Source organism: Astyanax mexicanus, chromosome 24 (genome assembly GCF_023375975.1).
Source record: "Astyanax mexicanus isolate ESR-SI-001 chromosome 24, AstMex3_surface, whole genome shotgun sequence".
NCBI lineage: Eukaryota > Metazoa > Chordata > Actinopteri > Characiformes > Acestrorhamphidae > Astyanax > Astyanax mexicanus.
This window is the reverse complement of record NC_064431.1, coordinates 13779561-13800343: the sequence shown is the minus strand read 5'-3', so window position 1 is coordinate 13800343 and position 20783 is coordinate 13779561. Positions and strand designations below refer to the sequence as shown.

Here is a 20783-nt window from a genome sequence, read left to right as displayed (position 1 = left end):
TACCCAGAAAATATGCTGAGGCCTTTATGCTACCTGGACTAAAGAGTGCAAACTGTAAATTGTTCATTTCATGTAAATATCTAATCCACTTCACATGTCTGGTTTGGTCAGATCTGCATTCAATAGTAGCTAAAAAATCAAACTGCATCTCAATATATATATATATATATATATATATATTTTTTTTTGTGAGTGTAAGAGCCTTTATGATAAGACCTACACTGAAATGATGTGGGGGTTGTGCTAACAAAACGCTTGAACTCCCATAGACACGCTATCAAAAATAAAAACGAATTATCATTATGGAAGTCATTTTCTCAGCAAAGGCTATGATACAATTACAATTATAACTCCTTATTTATACTCTATTTATGGGATAATCTAATTATTATGATACCCAAATCATGACCATTATTATTGGTATACAGTGGTGTGCTCTCACCCAGCCAGGAAATTGAACCCCAGTCTGTTACAGGATGGGTGGTGGTGTTATCCACTATCCTATACACCTCTATAACTCTGTAACTACATAGTGTATATATTACTTTTATGCTCCCTCAGCTGTCAGTGGTTGGTTGGCAACTGTTATGTATTGTCAACAAACTACATTATTGGGCTAAATAACTGTTTATTGTGATTTATTATTAATAACATATGTTATCATATCAAAAAGTAATAATCTGTTTGAAGCCACTAATGGCATATAGCAATCATGAATGAATAGCCTTGGAGGCTATTAATTAAAGTGAGCAGATCTGTCCTCACTGTTACACAACTTACATCAAATGTTTCTTAATAAATATAAAACCTCCTGCGGCTTCCTGCACTGTATTTCTCACGCCAAAGCACATTTAGTGCAAATTTAAACGAAATTTAATTAAATGAAAATTCAGTTTAATGAAATTTGATTTCTGATTATTATTAATTCACGCCGAACACAAAGGCAAAAAAATGTTTGACTGGTCTGAATGACAGATGAGAACAAATGTCTGGACGAATCACATCGATGGGAACTGGCCTAGTGCTCGGCGAGACTCTGCTCCAGTCAGAACCACACAGAGTGGACTACATGACCAACAGCGTGAAGCCACAAGACAGAATGGGTCGCCGTGGGCCTCCTGGGGGGCCAGGCTCTACAAGCACACGGACGACAGATAAGACGAGACTATGAGGAGAAACCGCCGTTCTCTTCACGTCTTCATAGCTGTGCAGAGAAAATTAATAACGTGCAAAATATAGAAATATATAGTAGTAAATATGTATAAGACAAATTAGACGTAATTTCAACCAACGCAGCCAAAACGTTGTCTGTAAGTACGTCTGGCCACGCCTCACTGGCAGATCAATGGTAGCATTGGCTTATACTTGAATGTTTACCCAGCCTGGTGAGTTTTGTTGGTGGAATATTAGTTCACATCAACTTTTTTTGTTTTGTTTTGCGACGGACATTGTAGAGACTCACAACCTGAAATTCATTCCGTAGGCTGCACCCTTACTCCAGGGCTCTTAGCACTCTGAGGGAGACAAACACATGGGACATTGAGACAAAAGTTCCTTCGAGAAATGGGGTTAAATGATTAATTGAAAAATAGTTTAAAGAAGTGCATCAGAACATAGCCAGAAGCAGAAAACAAGGTCAAGGATGCCCTCTGGAAATGCTGGAAGTGGGGTGGAGGTGGGGTGTGCTATTGCTATTGCTGCACTAAGCTATTACATGCTACAGTTTCTTATATCATTTCTCTAAGGAGAATAATAATAAAAATGATCAGAAGAATTTTCAGGGGCTATTTAGAATATGTGTTAAAATACCAATTAAACTCTATGGGCAAGTTTCCAAACAGGAATTAAGACTAATCTCATGTTTAATGGAGATTTTCCACTGAATACAATTCGATTTTTTATTTTATTTTCAGTGGACAACCTTCATACAAAATGCTGTGTAGTCTGAGACTAGGCTTAATCGCTGTCTGGGAATCTTACCCTAAGAAACTGTAGGTATTGCAGAGGGCAAAAACAAAAGCATGGGGTAGGCTGGATTTTTTTTTTTTTCTCAGTGAAAAAAAAAATAATGTGGAAGTCACTGATTTTAAACTTTTAATCCACACCATGTGTTTATATTCAGAAAAACAAATTGATTCATTACATAAACAAACTATTTACTTAATCAAATTGTACTTATTCAAATTGTTAGTACATAATTATTTAAAATTGAGTAAAATTTACCATGGTGTAAATGCAAAGTTACATATACTGTTTACGATGATATTTCAATAGATGATCACCCCACCTCATCCCAACCCGAAAGTATTGAATTGAGCCGTATCATAATTCCACAAAACACAGATCCACTGCTCCACAGCTCAATGCTGGGGGCTTTATACCCTTAATGTAGCCAATCACATTCCTTAGTCAGGGTGTCCCCATGATTTGGACATACTGTATAGTGTATCAACAGTTTTAACAGCACTCGTTTTCTGATAACCATGGTGCTTTAAAGTTTGTAAACCCTTTAGAATTTTTTATATTTCTGCGTAAATATGATCTAAAAAGAAAAAAAAAATCACACAGTTCCTACAAATAGATAAAGAGAACCCAGTTGAACAAATGAGACAGAAATATCATACTTGGCCATTTATTGATTATTGACTTATTGATGCCTAATAGTGCAAAAAATATGGTATGTGAACCTTTGCTTTCAGTGTCTGGTGTGACACCCCCCCCCCCCCCCCTTCCCATCAATAACTGCAACTTAACATTTCTGGTAAATGTTTACAAGTCCTGCACACTGTCCTTCTACCCCCAAGCCATCAGACTCCTCAACTGCAGAGACTGAACTGATGGTTTTCTCTACATGCGCACACACTCTTACCCCACTTACCCCAGAAAATGGAAGCACCAAAAACCCTACTACCTCACTGGACTCTATTGCACACTGTGTAATAGAGGTAATTACTACCTCACCTGGTCTTTTTTGCACACTGCATAATTTGCACACTGTCTTGTTATTTATTATTCTTTGTCTGTATTGTGTTGTATTGTCTGTCTGCACTTTTGTACTGTTGCACTATTGTTCTGTCTACACTGTGTTTATGTGCACCATGGTCCCTGGAGGAACATTGTTTCGTTTCACTGTGTACTCTGTATATAGCTGAAATGACAATAAAAACCACTTTGACTTTGACTTTGACACTGGTTTCCTCCATTCCTATTCCTCTGTAAAGAACAGCTTTAACTCTGGGATGTTGGTGGGTTTCCTCACATTAGCGTCAGGTCCTGCCACAACATTTCTATGGGATTAAGGTCAGGACTTTGACTTGGCCTGTACAAAACATTCCAAATTTATATTTACTATTCTTTGGTAGAACAACCTGTTGTGCTTGTATACGTAATCTTTAGCAAACTGCAGATGAGCAACATCATTTCTTTTTGGAGAGCAATAGCTTTCTCCTTGCTACCCTGCCATGCACACCATTGTTGCTTAGTGTTCTCCTGATGTTGGACTCGTGAACATTAACATTAGCCAATGTAAGAGAGGCCTTCAGTTGCTTAGAAGTTACCCTGGGTTTTGACTATATTACCTTGCTCTTGGAGTGGACTTTGTTGGTTGAACTTTCCTGAGGAGGGTAATAATGGTCTTGAATTTTCTTTATCTGACTGTGGATTGACTGGTGGAGTCCAAACTCTTTAGAGATGGGTTTGGAACCTTTTCCAGCCTGAAGAGCATCAACAACTCTTTTTCTGAGTTAATCAGAAACCTTCTCTGTTCATCTCTGTTCATGATACACTTCCACAAATATTTGATAGATCTATGTTCTTTAAATAAACCAGGCTCTGCCCACTCACACCTGACTGTCACCCCATGAATTAAAAAATACCTGATTCTAACTTCACCTTCACTTCACTAGGTTTATACACTTTTACCACTCACAAATATATGAATGACTAAGTATAACAGATAAGTGCTCTTTGTCTACTTTTAGGACTTGAAATCTTGAAAATTATGCTTTTGGTCATATTTATTCAGATATTGAAATACTGATACAGGAAATTCTGAAAGGTTTTACAAAATTTCAAGCACCACTGTATGTGTACAGGTGGGTCTTGTTCTCAGAGGACATCCTCGACCAGCAGCACACAGAAAGTTCTCACTCACGCCCAGCAGGAACAGCAGCAGTGCTGGTAGGAGAGGAAAGGGCATTGGACAAGGACATGTGACTAGGACTAGAAACATTGGTTACATCCTGATTCTGGCTGGTGGTGGAGGACTGGCGCCTCAGTGCCCCCTGAAAGGAAGTCCCGCTCTTGAACGTGTTCACAACCTCGATCTGTAAGAAGGGTAAAGACAATAGATACATACATATACACACGTAGATTTATACAAAGATAACATCCCACAGTCTGGATAACGTAACATTTAACCAACAGTGAAGCCTGAGGCTGGAGGGCCATTGTCAGAAATTAAAATGGCCTAAAGCTTTAAGTTCTGATGGAACTTTTAATTTTATAGCGGTCAGGGTGACGCTGGGAGAAGAACGTCAGTCCAATGGTCTTCAATAGGTGCCATCTGGAGGTGGGTCTCAATACTACAGTATTGCATCGCTAGAATGAGGAATTATCAAAAAGAAAACAAAAATAAAAACAAATGCACAGTCCAGAACATGCAAATGTGTGATTTTGAGACATTTGCATGCCATTAAGAAGGCCTGTATTTCTTAAGCTTGCATGCAGGTTCTAAATATTCATTCTACTGCCTAAGTAAAGAGTCACTGGGTGCTTCCCAATTATGTACTGACTACTAATAGTAAAGATCAAATTTGAATTCGGGTACTAACCTGTCAAACACGTAATGCTGAGATTAGTATATACTAAACTGTACATATTATAGTATTAATGTCTAGTATGCAATTAGGCGTGTTATGTTACTATCACTCCTCATAGGTGCAATAGAATGTATTAATTAAGTATTTAAGTTATTATCTGATGCCTAAATTCTAACAGTGTGGCTTTGTTTGAGGTGAAAAATGCTTTGTTATCATTTAACAGGTCCATTTACTGTACAGTGCCCCTATATATATATATATATATATATATATATATATATATATATATATATATATATATATATATATATATATATATATATATATAACATACTTTGGGCCTAGTAAAGAAAATACATAAAAAGAAACCCACAATGGGCTCTGCTCTAACTGGTTAGTTTGTGGTACGACCTTAGATATTAATATTAAAGCATATAATAGTTGTAACATTATAGAAATAATTCTTATTGAAAAGACTGTGTTAGGGCTTTGAAATCAACACATTTTGAAGCTTTGATTTGGTTCTGCTGACAAAATGAACAAAGTTTAACATTCTAAAGCACCTTAAGTACTTAATTGCAAGAAATGCCAAGATGTGCAAAGCTATTATCTAAGCAAGAGGTGCTACATTGTTTTTCTTCATAGTTCAGATAACTTTAGCATCAATCTAATGCAGAACGAAAAACCAATTTAAGGTATAACCAAACTATTGACTGCCCCTGTATATATGCATAGAGTCCAGTGGTCAATTAAGATGTTATTTATACCATGCATGCAAGTTAAATTAGGCTTAAAATAAATAATAAATAAACATAAGTAAATCAATGCATAAATAAATAATATTAAATGCTAGTAATGCTAAGGCTAATCTTATTACTTCTACAAATATCTCATTGTGTACTCATGCAGGTGATGTTCTAGCTAAGCCATTACAACACAGCCATTCCTGCACACGCCTCTTACCTGGGTCTGGATTCTACTGAGGCCTCGGAACCAGAGGATCTGGCCCCGCCGGAGTTCACGCTCAGCATGATCGATCTCCTCCTGGTCCTCATTAAGCTCCTCCTCCGGCATGTCGTCCTTGTGCGTCAGCTGCCCCGCCCCCCTCAGGAACCTCAGCTTGCTGTTGGGAACGGTCGATATCACCTACAGCAGGGCGAAGGAATGCATACAGATCACTTTCAGACCTCCGTGCGTTTGGATTTCTTTACAACTATTAAAATGGTACTGCTGTAATGTGTGTGTGTGTGTGATGGTAATGGTATAATGGTAATTCACCTGTCCCCAGACCAGTTCTCCCAGTCCAAGGAACACGCACCACATCCACTTCTCCAGATCCAGAGGAGAGCAACTGAATGGTTTCCCTCCAAACTGCACGATCACAATCTAGAACATAATAGAGAACATATAATGTAATATAAATGATTACTGTATTTTTTGCACTTAAAATCCTTACATTTTTTCCCAAAATCATCAGTGTGCCTTATAATCTGGTGCGCCTTATGTATTAATTTTACTAGTCAGGTTGTAAGGAGCAGTAAAGCCACTCCACTGAAGTACAGTGTTATACAGGAGTTTCAGTTTAATTCTGAAGCAGTATTAGCATTAGCTGCTAATTGCGCTAAGCTTTAGATCTTTTGCCATTCAGAGATGAGTATTATTGGCCTGTAGCCTGCTGCTAACCCTGGCTAGCACTGCTGCTGGAACAATATTAGCATTAGCCGCTAACTGCGTTAAAAGCTTGGTCTTGTAGTATATGAGACTGTAGTCTGCCTGTTTATCGTGTTAAAACAATCTATGTTGGAAAAGCCGCTAGCTAATATCACCCTGGCTTACCGGAACACTAAAGGTTCCTCAGAGTAGTGTCGTAGGTCGGCATTACCCGCTAACTGTGGCTAGCACTAGCGGTTAGCCAGTAATGCTAATGCTGCTGCACCCAGCCTGTAAATCTAGAAATCTTACTGTAAATAAAGGGAAAAGCATTACTCCCCCAACTAAACAGTTTTCACAAGAGAAATCTGTGTGGATTAATATCCAGCATTTGTTTTACTTTTTTAAGAATAATATTGTTGTTAACTTAGCTTATCTTAGCTTTACATGTCTCACCACCCAGCGGCAAGACCTGCTGAATTAGTAGGAAAACATGGCAACATCCCTGTTCCTTACTAGTGTTGCATAATGTGCCTTATAGTCCTGTGCGCCCTACAGTGCAAAAAATACAGTAGCCACAACGTAAGGACCTAATATTGAACCTGCCTAATACTAAGATAGGTGCTGCCAAAACTTTTTTTAAGACTTTTAAAGGTGTCTGGCACAAACCAATGAGTCTGTGAATGGTAATCTATCTATCGTCCCTTTAACCACTGATAGTATCACAAAAATGTCATTGATATTATCAGTGGTGCTAATGTTATGGCTTATTGGTATATCATTTCCATAAACTTGTGCTGTAATCAGTTGAGATAAGTTGTGAGGTGCTATCTAGGGGGTGACGTTAAACACTGGCCACAAACATTACAATTATTGAAGTTGGTTTGAATGTGGTCTGATAGTGGGTGTAGATGGATGTGAGTTTCCGTTTCTGATGTTTGAAAGTACGAGGATTTAACATTGTGCTAATAGTGTATCGGGAATATGTCAGAATTGAGTACCACCCACAGTGGACAGCAACACAGTGTGTGTTAAGGATGGTGAGCAGCAGTGTCTGGCTAGATTTGTCCATGCCAATGGACAAGCAACTCTGGCAGAAAGAGACCCCACACTCATATTTCCCACAGTTCATTACAACATTCTTGGGACACCATACCAGTTTCATCCAGTGCACGAATGGGTTAAACACAGTGAAACAAGTCCTTGTTCTTTCTACAGTTAAGATCATTTTAATTGGTACGGAGAGAGTGTGTTCAGTGTAATGCTCACTCAACCATTTAAGTATCATGCCTTTGGGAAACCCAGCACAGTAAAGCCCCAAAATCCTGACTAATCAAAAAATATACAGTAGATATATTATGCAGAGATAAGCTCTCCTCAAATATGCAGCTCTCCTCAAGAGTTTACTCCTACCTGAATGGCGAAAGTCCCCAAAACAATAGAGCAGAAGATTGGATTTCTGAAGATTCCATCAAACACGTTCCTCTCGCCGTGGATCTTGCGGGCGTTGATCTCGTTGAAGAGCTGCATCATAACAAAGGTGTTGAAGATGATGGTGTAGTGTTCGGAGGGAGGAGAGTGCAGAGGGGCGTTCCTGCCACTGTCTATATCGAAGATCTGTTCACCTACACACAAAAAAAGCGCAGAACAAGGATTAGCAGATTGCACATCATCAATATTATGACCATTATAATTTCAAGTATTTGATATTTAGGTTCTGGGACACCCTTGAGAAATTCTACCACCATCATTGCATACCTACAAATTAAGAAGTTTCAAACACACCCAGGATTTAAAACACAGTCCACACCTAAAAGGTTTAAAATCCTCCCCCAATGAATTGGGACAACCCTTTAAGAACCTGATACAGATATATAGCAGTGGAGGGCAAGTGCAAGTCCTGCAACCTAGCTGTTAGCGAGCTTTAACTAGTTAACTTAAGCTCATCAGATGTCTTCAGAAAGGTGGCAGGTGGTGCAGCAATTCATAATTATTGTGTATTCCTAGTTTCTCTTTGATAGGTAGCTGAAATTAGCTTTTATTAGCTTTTATTAATTAATTTCCCTTTGCACTATAAGGTGCACCTGAAATCCCTAAATGTCCCACAAATTGTCAGAAAGCCTTTTAATCCAGTGCACCTTATGTATGAATTTTACCAGTCAGGTTGTAAGGAGTAGTAAAGCCACTCCACTGAAGTACAGCGTTATACAGGAGTTTCAGTTTAGTTCTCCAGCAAAGATACTTGAGACTGGAGCAGTATTAGCATTAGCCGCTAACCGCACTAAGCACTAACTCTTTCGCTGTTCAGAGGTGAGGATGATTAGCCTGTAGCCTGCTGCTAACCCTGGCTAGCTAAGTGCTAGCTTTATTCGCCATTCAGAGGCGAGTATATCAGACTGCTGCCTGCGTGTTTATCGTGTTAAAACAAGCTTTGTGGGATGAACCACTAGATGAAAGAGCCCTGACTTACCAGAACACTAAGGGTTCATCAGTGTATCGCTGTTGAGCAGCATTTACTAGCGCTAACCACTAATGCTTATGCAGTTGCATCCAGACTTCTAAGCTTACTGTAAATAAAGGAAAGTGCTTTACTCTCCCAAATAAACAGTTTTCAGGAGAGAAATGTGTGTAGATTAAAATCCAGCACTCTGTTAACTAAGCTTAGTTTTACTAGTTTTACTAACTTAGTTACACCACCACCAGTGTTGAGACCTGCTGAATTAGAGGGAAAACATGGCTACACCCATGTTCCTTACTAGTGTCACATAATGCGCCTTATAATCTGGTGCGCCTTATGTATGATCATTTTTTTGGTCCACCTGAAATGCTGCAGACAAAGTAAGTACTAGGGTCATGTAACCCTAACACTTCCTCCAACTCCTCCACCCTAACATGAATAGGGACACCCTTTTCCTAGTTGTGCACACTCACAACAGAAGGGTAGGGTTAAGTGATAGGGTCAAGGGGTGAAATGAGAATTTACCGAAGTCTAATAGAAAATAATCCCATACCAACAAACAGCAGAGTGAAGATGATGATGAGCTGGTAAATGCCATGTCCCAGAATGTTCTTTGTCATGGTGCTGGAGATGAGGGGCTTGTTGCGACCATAGGGTCTTCTCATGAGCAGAGATTCAGTAGGAGGTTCAGTAGCCAGAGCCAACGAGGCAAACGTATCCATGATCAGGTTAACCCAGAGCATCTGAACAGCTTTCAAAGGAGAATCCTGTGAAAACATGGTAAAATACAGTTAAAAGCTAAAGCTGCGGTTTTGGGTTCAATTCCCTATCTGCGTGGAGTTTCCAATTTCTTCCTCTACTGTAAATCACCCTGGTGTGTTTATGTGTGTAGGTGTAGTATGTATAAGTGTGTTAATGTGTGTATGACTCTATTCCCAGATATGGATTGGCACTCCAATGTGGATCGCTGCTGCATGCAGACTTCTAGGTAGACAGTTGTTTCTGGTTGAGAGTATGTTGTGTGCAAATGACTGCTGCTTCTCACTTTGTTTGTGTGTGGGTGAACAAGACTTTCTTTTGCCCAGATGGGCGTCTGCGTTACGTATAGAGCTGACTAGAATTCTAGAATAGAATCTAACCTGTGTAATGCAAGCTCCAGTGAAGGCCACAATCACAGCCACCACATTGACAGTCAGCTGGAACTGCAGAAACTTGGAGATGCTGTCGTAGACGTTGCGTCCCCACATCACGGCTTTCACAATACTGGAGAAGTTATCATCTGTCAGGATGATGTCCGATGCCTCTTTGGCCACATCTGTACCAGCGATTCCCTGTAAAACAAACAAACCATCTGTAAATAGTAACAAGACAACAGTAGCAGCATCTTATTTATTTGAATGGAGGTGGTAAAAATACTGGAAACTGGAGATCAAACTTAATGTTTTAAAAACATAAAATCACTGATAAACCCTTAAAAAACTAAATGGATAGTTTGTAGCAGTTCACTCAATAACAAGAACTAGGTGATATAGGTATATCACAACACAGCTGCAGGAGGTACAGGTGCATGAAGACCTGACCCAGGAGGTTCTGCAACAGCTTTTGCTCTCAAGCCATCAGGCTGATGAACAGGGAGTAGCAAGTGTAAGCATCCAGTCCATTGCAACTCATCTCACCTGTCTTACAACTCATCTCACCTGTCTTACAACTCATCTCACCTGTCTTACTACACAAGATATCCCATGTGACGACAATTACGCTATCGACTCATCATACAATATATAGATATGACCTCAACTGAGCCAGTATGCTCAAACTTTGTGTTGTTTTATTTTATTTATTTTAACTTTGTAATCTAGCAAAGTCTCTACTTTCCAGAGAAAACCTATTTACGAGAATTTGATTGCATTAGTGAGGTCAGTATATTGGATAGCCTAATGTCCACCTCATCCCCAACTCATCCCATTTAAAAGTATTTTAAGGAGCTTAATAAATACTATATAAAGGTATATTTATACCTCTCTAATCATAACCAAGCCTGGCACTAGGCATGGTGCCAATAGGTCCTATTGGCAAGACTTTTCTACAGGGGCAATAGGTGCAATAGAAAGGATGTCCACAAACATTTGGACATACAGTAAGTAGGTATGTAAAGTCAGCAGTGTCTGGATGAACCCTGGCCCTGCTGCTCTCTGAGCTTCTCAAAGTCTAGCCTGGGGGCTGCACTCCCTGAAGACATGGTGTCGGACAGTGGGAAGCGCTGCAGTATAACACAGACAGGAAGTAGCCTGCAGGCAACATCCCTTCCTCTCGTACTTTTCTATGCTCAAGGTTGCACCAACGTCCTTGTAGGCAAGCCAGTTCACTCTGCGGCCATTTTTGCAACGCCGGCGGGCGATTATATCCAGTCATTTGAGACCAGCATTTTACCTCTTTGAATGGAGAAGGCCAAAATACTGGAAACTAAAGATAAAATGTTAAAAACATATTTTATATCACTAATAAAAAGTGACAAAAACAATTTGGATTTGTAGCAGCTGGCTCAATAACAAGGCTGTGTATCAGCAAGAACTAGACGATATGATACATTTCACGATACAGGGCTTACGATACAGTATATCACTACTTATCTCAACCGTCTCACAACTTATCTCACCAGTCTCACTACTCATTTCACCTGTCTCACTACTCATCTCACCTGTCTCACTACTTAACCCACCAGTCTCACTACTCAGCTAACCTGTCTCACTACTCATCTCACCAGTCTCACTACTCATCTCACCAGTTTCACTACTCATCTCGCCTGTCTCACTACTCATCTCACCTGTCCCACTACTCATCTCGCCTGTCTCACTACTTATCTCACCAGTTTCACTACTCATCTCACCTGTCTCATTACTCATCACATATGTCTCACTTCTCCTCTCACCTGTCTCATTACTCATCTCACCTGCCTCACTACTTATCTCACCCGTCTCACTACTCATCTCACCTGTCTACTTATCTCACCCATCTCACTACTCATCTCACCAGTCTCACTACTCATCTCACCTGTCTCACTACTTATCTCACCAGTCTCACTACTCATCTCACCTGTCGTACTACTTATCTCACCAGTCTCACTACTCATCTCACCTGTCTCACTACTTATCTCACCTGTCTCACTACTCATCTAACCTGTCTCACTACTCATCTCACCAGTATCACAACTCGTCTCACCTGTCTTACTACTCATCTCACCTGTCGTACTACTTATCTCACCAGTCTCACTACTCATCTCACCTGTCTCACTACTTATCTCACCTGTCTCACTACTCATCTAACCTGTCTCACTACTCATCTCACCAGTATCACAACTCGTCTCACCTGTCTTACTACTCATCTCACCCGTCTCATTTCTTATCTCACCCGCGTCACTACTCATTTCACTTGTCTCACTACTCATCTCACAAGTCTCACTACTCATCTTACTAGTCTCACTACTCACCTCACCTGTTTCACTACTCATCTCACCAGTCTCACTACTCACCACACCTTGCCCAGAGTTATAAGCTTTTAACAGCTGTTAACTTAAAGCCACTCCAGGTGACTCTACCTCATAAAACTGACAGAGAAAATGCAGAGATGTGCAAATCTGTGCAAAATCTGAAGAAAAATCTGAAGTATAAACATATTCTGGTTTGTTTAACACTTTTTTTGTTAATAAATAATTTCATATGTTTAAAGTGTGCTAATGTTAAAGTGCTAATGTTATATGACTATAAACCGGATATTATTTTATTTGATTAGTTTTAAATGACGTCTCTGATTGAATTTGATAGTGGGTGAAATCTAACCAAATTACCATTTTATAGTCATGTTTTATATCACTGATACAATCTGAAATCTAACAGTTTGTTGTCGTGTTTGGCTCAGTAATGCACAAAAACATGATTTTTGCCTTGTAACGGCTATTTTTTTTAAAGCAATTACCATATTTAGAGTTACAATAATTCCTATTCATATTTCAGACTATAATATCTGTATAACTGTAATAACTGGTCTCTTTGTTAATTCTGTGTCTGGATGAACTTGGAAAAGTGTGAAATCTGATCAGTATACAGTATATTAGACTGCTGAGCAAAGCAATGGGACTATTACATAATGATACAGACAAAAAAGCCAGCAGACATAAAGATGGTGGATCATCATTAACAAAAAACTGCAAAGCCAGCAAAAATCAGCACAAGGACAGTTAAGGACAAAATGTATCCTGTAGGCCTTGGTCATCTGAGGTGAGCCAGTACCCTCAGCCCGCACTAGGAGGCGCTCCTGCGCTTTCTGGCCGAGCCGGCAGGAGATGGCGTGATGGTGTGTGTCAGAATGACGCTAGCTGGGAAATGAGGACAGGCTGAATTGGGGAGGAACAGGCACAGACTTGGAGGATGGAATTACAACATCATGGCCTGCTTTTCTGCTCCTCAGTAAGAAGCTGAGATTCTGAGGCCTACCATGGCAAAGCCCACGTCTGCTTTCTTCAGCGCAGGTCCATCGTTGGTCCCGTCGCCGGTCACGGCCACCACCTGCCTCTGGTCCACCATGGTGCTGTCAATGATACCTGTTTTTGCAGTAAATAAAACAATTAATTGAAAATCATGGTATGAATACAGTACAGTATTCAGTATTAGTTACAGTGTTAAAAGCATGGAAAATATCTAAATATACTAAAATGTAAACTATCTTACAAAAGTGAGTACACCCCTCATATTTTTGTAAATATGTTAGAAATTCTGGTACCACTTTAAAATAAGGCTATATTAATGAATATGGATATATGTTAATGAATATAAATTAAGTTGGTAATATGTTAAAACATATTATAATAATAAGTATTACATCAAGTAAATAGAAAGAACAGTAAAAATAACATATCTCATAAAATAATTTAGAAAATCTATTAAAACAAAGTCACTTCAGTCATTTAATATGTTATTATAATTAAATGAATATAGTTATTAACAGAAATGTTAATGCTAACTGATGGAAAAGACAAGGTAAGATAAGCATCTAGTAAGATCTGGTATTTGGTACACGGCAGGCCACTGTTGCCGTGTCTCTTTGTGTTTTAGCTAATAATTTATAACCTAATTAATAACCATTAATAAACTCTTTTGAAAACTATTTATAAACCCTTTAAAAAAGGGAGCCTTATTTTAATGGGACATGACTAAAAATATGATACTTTGATACAATGTAAAGTAATCAGTGTACAGTGTACTTGTATAACAGTGTAAATTTACTGTGCCTGTGAAAGTAACTCAACACACAGCCATTATTGTATAAACCGCTGGCAACCAAAGTGAGTACACTTTGAAAAAAATGTGCAAAACTATAAGCAATTAGCCCTTTCCCTAACCGGTGTCATGTAACTCGTGTTACAATGTCTCAGGTTTAAATGGGGAGCAGGTGTGTTAAATGCTTCTTGTGACAGAAGCGTTAAAAACTGCTAGAGCTGCAGGACAGTCCTCAGTGCTCATTCTGCTGGACCTCTCGGCTGCTTTCGACACAGTCAACCATGACTTCCTCCTAACTATACTCTCGAACATGGGGATCTCAGACAATGCGCTGTCATGGTTCAGATCGTACCTCACTGGGCGCTCGTTCAGGGTGTCATGGCAAGGACGGCTGTCCCCAGCCCACTCGTTATCCACTGGGGTTCCCCAGGGTTCGGTACTGGGACCTCGTCTCTTCTCAATATACACCACCTCTCTAGGTCGGGTTATCCGCTCACATGTTTTTTTCCTACCACTGCTTTGCTGACGACACTCAGCTATACCTGTCGTTCTCACTCGATGATCACTCAATCTCTGCACGAATATCACAGTGTCTCTCAGACATATCCGCATGGATGAAGGAACATCACCTCCAACTAAACCTCTCAAAGACTGAACTTCTGGTCATACCAGCAAAACCTTCTATTCAACACAACTTTGCCATAAGCATCGACTCTCTCTCTCTCTCACCGACAAAGGTTGCTAGGAACCTGGGTGTCATGGTTGATGACCAGCTTCTCTTCACCCACCATGTGGCCTCAGTTGCTCGATCCTACCGCTTTGCGCTTTACAACATCGGAAAAATTTGACCGTTTCTGATGCAACAGGCCACCCAACTCCTGGTACAAGCTGTGGTAATCTCACGCCTTGACTACTGCAATGCCCTGCTAACTGGCCTCCCGGCCTGCCTAGTAAAACCACTACAGATGATTCAGAACGCAGCAGCACGTCTGGTCTTCAACCAGCCAAAACGGGCACATGTCACTCCGCTGCTCATTGAGCTCCACTGGCTACCGGTTGCTGCTCGCATCAAATTCAAAGCGCTTACAATCGCCTACAAGGTGATGACAGAACAGGCTCCTTCCTACCTGCACTCGCTCCTGAAGGCTTACGCTACCTCCTGGCCGCTGCGCTCCTCCAATGAACGTCGCCTCGCTTTGCCAAACACTCACACAAAGCAATCCAGACTGTTCTCATACAGAGTTCCCCAATGGTGGAACAAACTACCTTCCACTACCAGATCAGGAGAATCTCTCGCTATCTTTAAGAAACTCCTGAAGACAGAGCTCTTCAAAGAGCACTTACTCTCCTAACACCTCTAACAAACTAACTAATTCTAACCTCATCTCCTTCTTCCTCTTCTCTACTCCTCTATCCCATTATTTCCCTCTGACCTCATTAAGGCCCTATCTATAGATGTTTTATTTTTAACTTCTATTATTTTTGTACTTAACCTCTTCTATTATTTGCACTTCAATATTGTAAGTCGCTTTGGACAAAAGCGTCTGCCAAATGTAATGTAATGTAATGTAATGTAAAATACTGTGTGTTATATACTGGCCACTGGACTTTCAGCATGGCACCTCATGGCAAAGAATGTGAGAAAAAGAATTGTTGATCTATATGAAGATGGAGCCTAGACTATACCCTAAATCAGAGACACAGCACAATGGCCAAAATCATACAGTAGTTTTCCAGGATGGGTTCCACACAGAATCCCACTTCAGAGGTTTAGACAATAATGGCTGTGTGTTGCTATTGTTATTTTGAGGGCACAGTAAATTTACACTGTTATACATTAGCTGTGCACTGATTATTTTACATTGTATCAAAGTGTCATATCTTCTTCAGTGTTGTCCGATAAAAATATTTAATAAAATATTAACAAATATTTGTGAGGGGTGTGCTCACTTTTGTGAGACACTGTAGATTCTTCACCCATGCCACTCTTCCTATAGGTCTATGTACAGTAGGCCTGTCATGATAATTGCATTATTGACTTATCCTACAGTCCTATATAGACATAAAAATATACAGTAAATTCTCATGCAGTGTTGGAATATTCTTAATAAATAAAAAGTTCCTTTAAAAGGGTGACATTATTCATTGTTATGTCATTATAATAGCATTATGCCAGTGGCATTTAATGACCTTAAAATGACAATAATATTGTTTATCACAATTATTTCAGGGGCAGAATTCCCAAACATCTTTAGGCATAAAATTGTTATATTAAATATGATACTGTAAAACACCATTTACTGCACACATTAACTGTGACATTTCCTCACCTTTAACGAGTGTGTGCTTGTCTGTTGGAGAGGATCGGGCCAACACTCGGAGTTTGGGCCACACCTTATCAATGCGCTCCTGCTCAACCTACAAACATACAACATAACGTACATACACACAGTGTATAAATATACATACACACATACATATATATAGCAAAATCATATAAAAAATTGTATAAAAGTTATTAAATAAATAAAAAAACAATAGAAAAAAGAATAAAAAAGAGTATGTCGCATATAGAGAGAAAAAAAACGTATCATAAAAAATAACTTTTTAACTGATTATTTCATTTATTAATGAAAAAAAAAACAGTTAAAACCAATCTAGCACTTTGTGAAAAAGTGTTTGGCCTCCACATAAATTAACTGTGATTAATTACACTTTTTGTAAAGCGGAGTTTAATTTCACTACTAACCACAACCAGGCCTGATTACTGCCAGACCTGTAGAATCAAGAAATCAATTAAATAAACCGAAATTACTCCAAAAGGGCATGGACAACTCATCTAGGAGGTCACAAAAGAACCCAGAACAACATATAAAGATCTCAGTTGCCTCAGTTAAGGTCAGTGTTAATGATTTAATAATAATAAAGACACTGGTCAAAATGATATCCATGTGATAGTTTCAAGGCAAAAAACACTGCTTACAAAAAAAAACCACAACGGCTCATCTAACATAAGGTCATCATACTGAACGTAAAACATGGTGGTGGCTGTTTACTATGCTTTTGTTGGAGTACCTGTGTCAGGCTGGGGTGCAGGGAGACGAGGAGGCGGACGCAATTGCAAACAAAAGGGGATTTATTACAGACAACAAATACAAAATAAACATGGAATAAACTGAAACAAGGCTGAGGAAACTGGGGAACACATGGACCACTAACAGACGTAAAAACGTACAAGGATCGACACCGGGGAAATGGAAACACGGACCTTAAATAGAGGTGCACACACACAGGAAACATGAAACACCTGGGACGAAGGGGCGGAGTTACAAAAGAACACAGGTGAGTGGAAAAACACAGGCAGAACACAGGGGCACGGGTCACGTGGGACAACACAGGCACGAGGACAGACAGGAAACAGGGCCAGGACCTTACATAACCCCCCCCTTAACGCGCAACTCCCGGGGCGCGAAAAACGAAACCCCAGGAGCAGGTCAGGAGAGGGCGGAAAACAAAGAACAAGACAAGACAGAACTAGGACGGAGACCGGACAGGGAACTGGACAGGAGACCGGACATGAAACGGGGACATGACCGGGAACGGACACTGGACGTGGGGCTGGGCAGGGAACGGAAACTGGACAGTAGACTGGACAGGAGACAGGGACGGACACTGGAACAGGGACTGGACAGGGGACACAAAGGGAGACGGAGACTGGACAGGTGACAGAGACTGGACATAAGGCTGTACTGGGGACTGGACACTGGACAGGACAGGAGACTGGGGCATGACACTGGACACAGACTGAAACTGGGACTGAACTGGGGATGTAAACGGAGACTGGACGAAAGACTGGACAGAAGGCTGGACAGTGGACAGAGACGTAGACTGGACAGGGGTCTGGACATTGGACAGGACAGGGGACACCAATGGGGACTGGACCGGAGATTGAACAGGAGACACGAATGGGAGCTTAGACTGGACAGAACTGGACGGGGGAACAGGGACAAACACATTGACAGGGACAGACACGAGCACTGTGACGGGGACAGGAACAGAAAAACCTAAGGGGACAGGAACATGAACAAACACAGATACGGGGACCAGGACAGGGAGAGACAGGGGGACCAAAAACATAGGTAAGTGCCCAGGACTGGCTAAAGTCTGTGTGGAAGTCCAGGGAGCCAGCCTGGGCATGGTACTGGGATTAAAGTCCGGGGGCCTCGGGGCAGGCCTGGAAACCCGGGGCCTGGGCCCAAACAATGTTCTGGGAGCTGGCACAGGGTCAGAGGCGGCCGGGGCCGCGGGAACTGGGTCAGAGGCGGCCGGGGCCGCGGGAACTGGGTCAGAGGCGGCCGGGGCCGCGGGAACTGGGTCAAAGACGGCCGTAGCCGTGGGCACAGAGTCAGAGGCGGCCGGAGCCATGGGCACAGAGTCAGAGGCGGCCGGAGCCGCGGGCACAGAGTCAGAGGCGGCCGGAGCCGCAGGCAGCGCTGATACAGAGGCGGCGGGAGCCGCGGGCAGCGCTGATCCAGAGGCGGCGGGAGCCGCGGGAAGTGCTGGTACAGAGGCAGCGGGAGCCGCGGGCAGCGCTGATTCAGAGGCGGCGGGAGCCGCGGGCAGCGCTGGTACAGAGGCGGCGGGAGCCACGGGCAGCGCTGGTACAGAGGCGGCGGGAGCCGCGGGCAGCGCTGATCCAGAGGCGGCGGGAGCCGCGGGCAGCGCTGGTACAGAGGCGGGGGGAGCCGCGGGCAGCGCTGGTACAGAGGCGGCGGGAGCGGCGGGCAGCGCTGGTACAGAGGCGGCGGGAGCCGCGGGCAGCCCTGTTACAGAGGCGGCGGGTCCTGCAGATCTGGAAGCGGCTGGCACCGCTGGTACAGAGGCGGCGGGAGCCGCGGGCAGCCCTGTTACAGAGGCGGCGGGTCCTGCAGATCTGGAAGCGGCTGGCACCGCTGGCGAAGAAGCCGCTGTAGCAGGAGCTGAGAGTGCGGCTGCCGCTAACACCAGGACTGGAGCAGTGGGCGAGGCTGTAAAAACCGGAACAGAGCTTGCTACTGGAGCAGGAGTCGCAGAACTGGAATCCGGCCGGGCTGGAGAGCTGGAAGCCGGCCGGACTGTAGAGCTGGAAGCCGGCCGGGCTGTACAGCTGGAAGCCGGCCGAGCTGGAGAGCTGGAAGCCGGACGGGCTGGAGAGCTGGAAGCCGGAAAAGGGATCCTCCTTCGGCTGGCGGGACCCCTTAGAACGACTACCCCGAGGCCTGTGGCGTCCTTTAGGCCTCGGGGATTCCAACGCCGGGGTCCCGCATGAAGCGTGGCGAATTGCCAACCTGGAGCCGGTCCACGGGTTTGCTGCGTCCATTATGAGGTCGATCCTTCTGTCAGGCTGGGGTGCAGGGAGACGAGGAGGCGGACGCAATTGCAAACAAAAGGGGATTTATTACAGACAACAAATACAAAATAAACATGGAATAAACTGAAACAAGGCTGAGGAAACTGGGGAACACATGGACCACTAACAGACGTAAAAACGTACAAGGATCGACACCGGGGAAATGGAAACACGGACCTTAAATAGAGGTGCACACACACAGGAAACATGAAACACCTGGGACGAAGGGGCGGAGTTACAAAAGAACACAGGTGAGTGGAAAAACACAGGCAGAACACAGGGGCACGGGTCACGTGGGACAACACAGGCACAAGGACAGACAGGAAACAGGGCCAGGACCTTACAACCTGTCTCTAAGATTTTAAAGCACTGGATTTAACTGCACTCACCCATAAGAGATGGGGTTAGTAAAGTCATGATGAACACCCCACCCCCCCCCCCCCCCATTGGCAATGATGCACACATAAACTAGACAAGTGGTGTTTATGTGTGTGTGCATTTGCACATTTGTGTCAGCAGCCTTTAAGAAGACTGAAGTAACATTTGGATGTTACTAGATATGAACAGATATAAATAGATATAAACAGCTGGTTTTATCCAAATAAACTCACTCGAGTCAATAAATCAGTCATCACAGGATTACATAAACAACAGCACAGCTCATTAGCATGTGCATGAGTAAGATCATTATGCGTGTCAGGGGGACTATAAAGCTGAGCTGTGTCACAATGACTTCATACACTGTAGCTGTTTCACCGCATAATTATTGATCAACCATCAACTGATGTAATTAGTGTTTGGGGAAAAGTCATAGTTGGAAGGTGTGAAAGATGCTTTTTTCACTGAAGGATGATGCAGCTTTACATCACCTGATGAAGTGAAATCACTTCACAGCAACGAGTGCATCATCACAGCACTGTACAAGTGTCTAATTTGGACTTTGTAGTTGTAGTGAAACATGATAATGAGTACAAAAATGTGTTGAATAGCCCACCTCCATTCACCTCCAACATTCTGACATACAGCGCTTTTAGCTGATGCTCCCAACAGAATTCTGGGGGTGAACAGAGGTGGGCTATTCAACAAAAGTTTATACTCGTTATCATGTTTCACTACATCCCAAGTCCATTTCACACCAGATTTCTCATTTAAGACTAGTCATGAGCTACAGAAGTAGTTCTATATTCTTTATG

At 42.1% G+C, this 20783-nt stretch overlaps 1 protein-coding gene across 13 annotated transcripts in view; it reads right to left on the bottom strand.

Annotated features, from left to right (window-relative positions):
- Positions 1-20783, bottom strand: part of atp2b2 (ATPase plasma membrane Ca2+ transporting 2) — a 217933-nt gene that overhangs the window by 6646 nt on the left and 190504 nt on the right. For 7 of the 13 annotated variants that reach the window (XM_022682415.2, XM_049471421.1, XM_022682416.2 and 4 more), the window contains 7 exons: positions 16532-16619; positions 13419-13525; positions 10068-10259; positions 9482-9695; positions 7884-8095; positions 6099-6206; positions 5784-5966 (listed from right to left, as the gene is read on the bottom strand). In XM_022682415.2, the coding sequence (XP_022538136.2) occupies positions 5784-5966; positions 6099-6206; positions 7884-8095; positions 9482-9695; positions 10068-10259; positions 13419-13525; positions 16532-16619 (1104 nt within the window). Of the gene's footprint in view, positions 1-1462; positions 1515-4153; positions 4326-5783; positions 5967-6098; positions 6207-7883; positions 8096-9481; positions 9696-10067; positions 10260-13418; positions 13526-16531; positions 16620-20783 lie in introns of all 13 variants that reach the window. The other 6 variants (XM_007238025.4, XM_022682418.2, XM_007238029.4 and 3 more) reach the window with 5 other exon arrangements.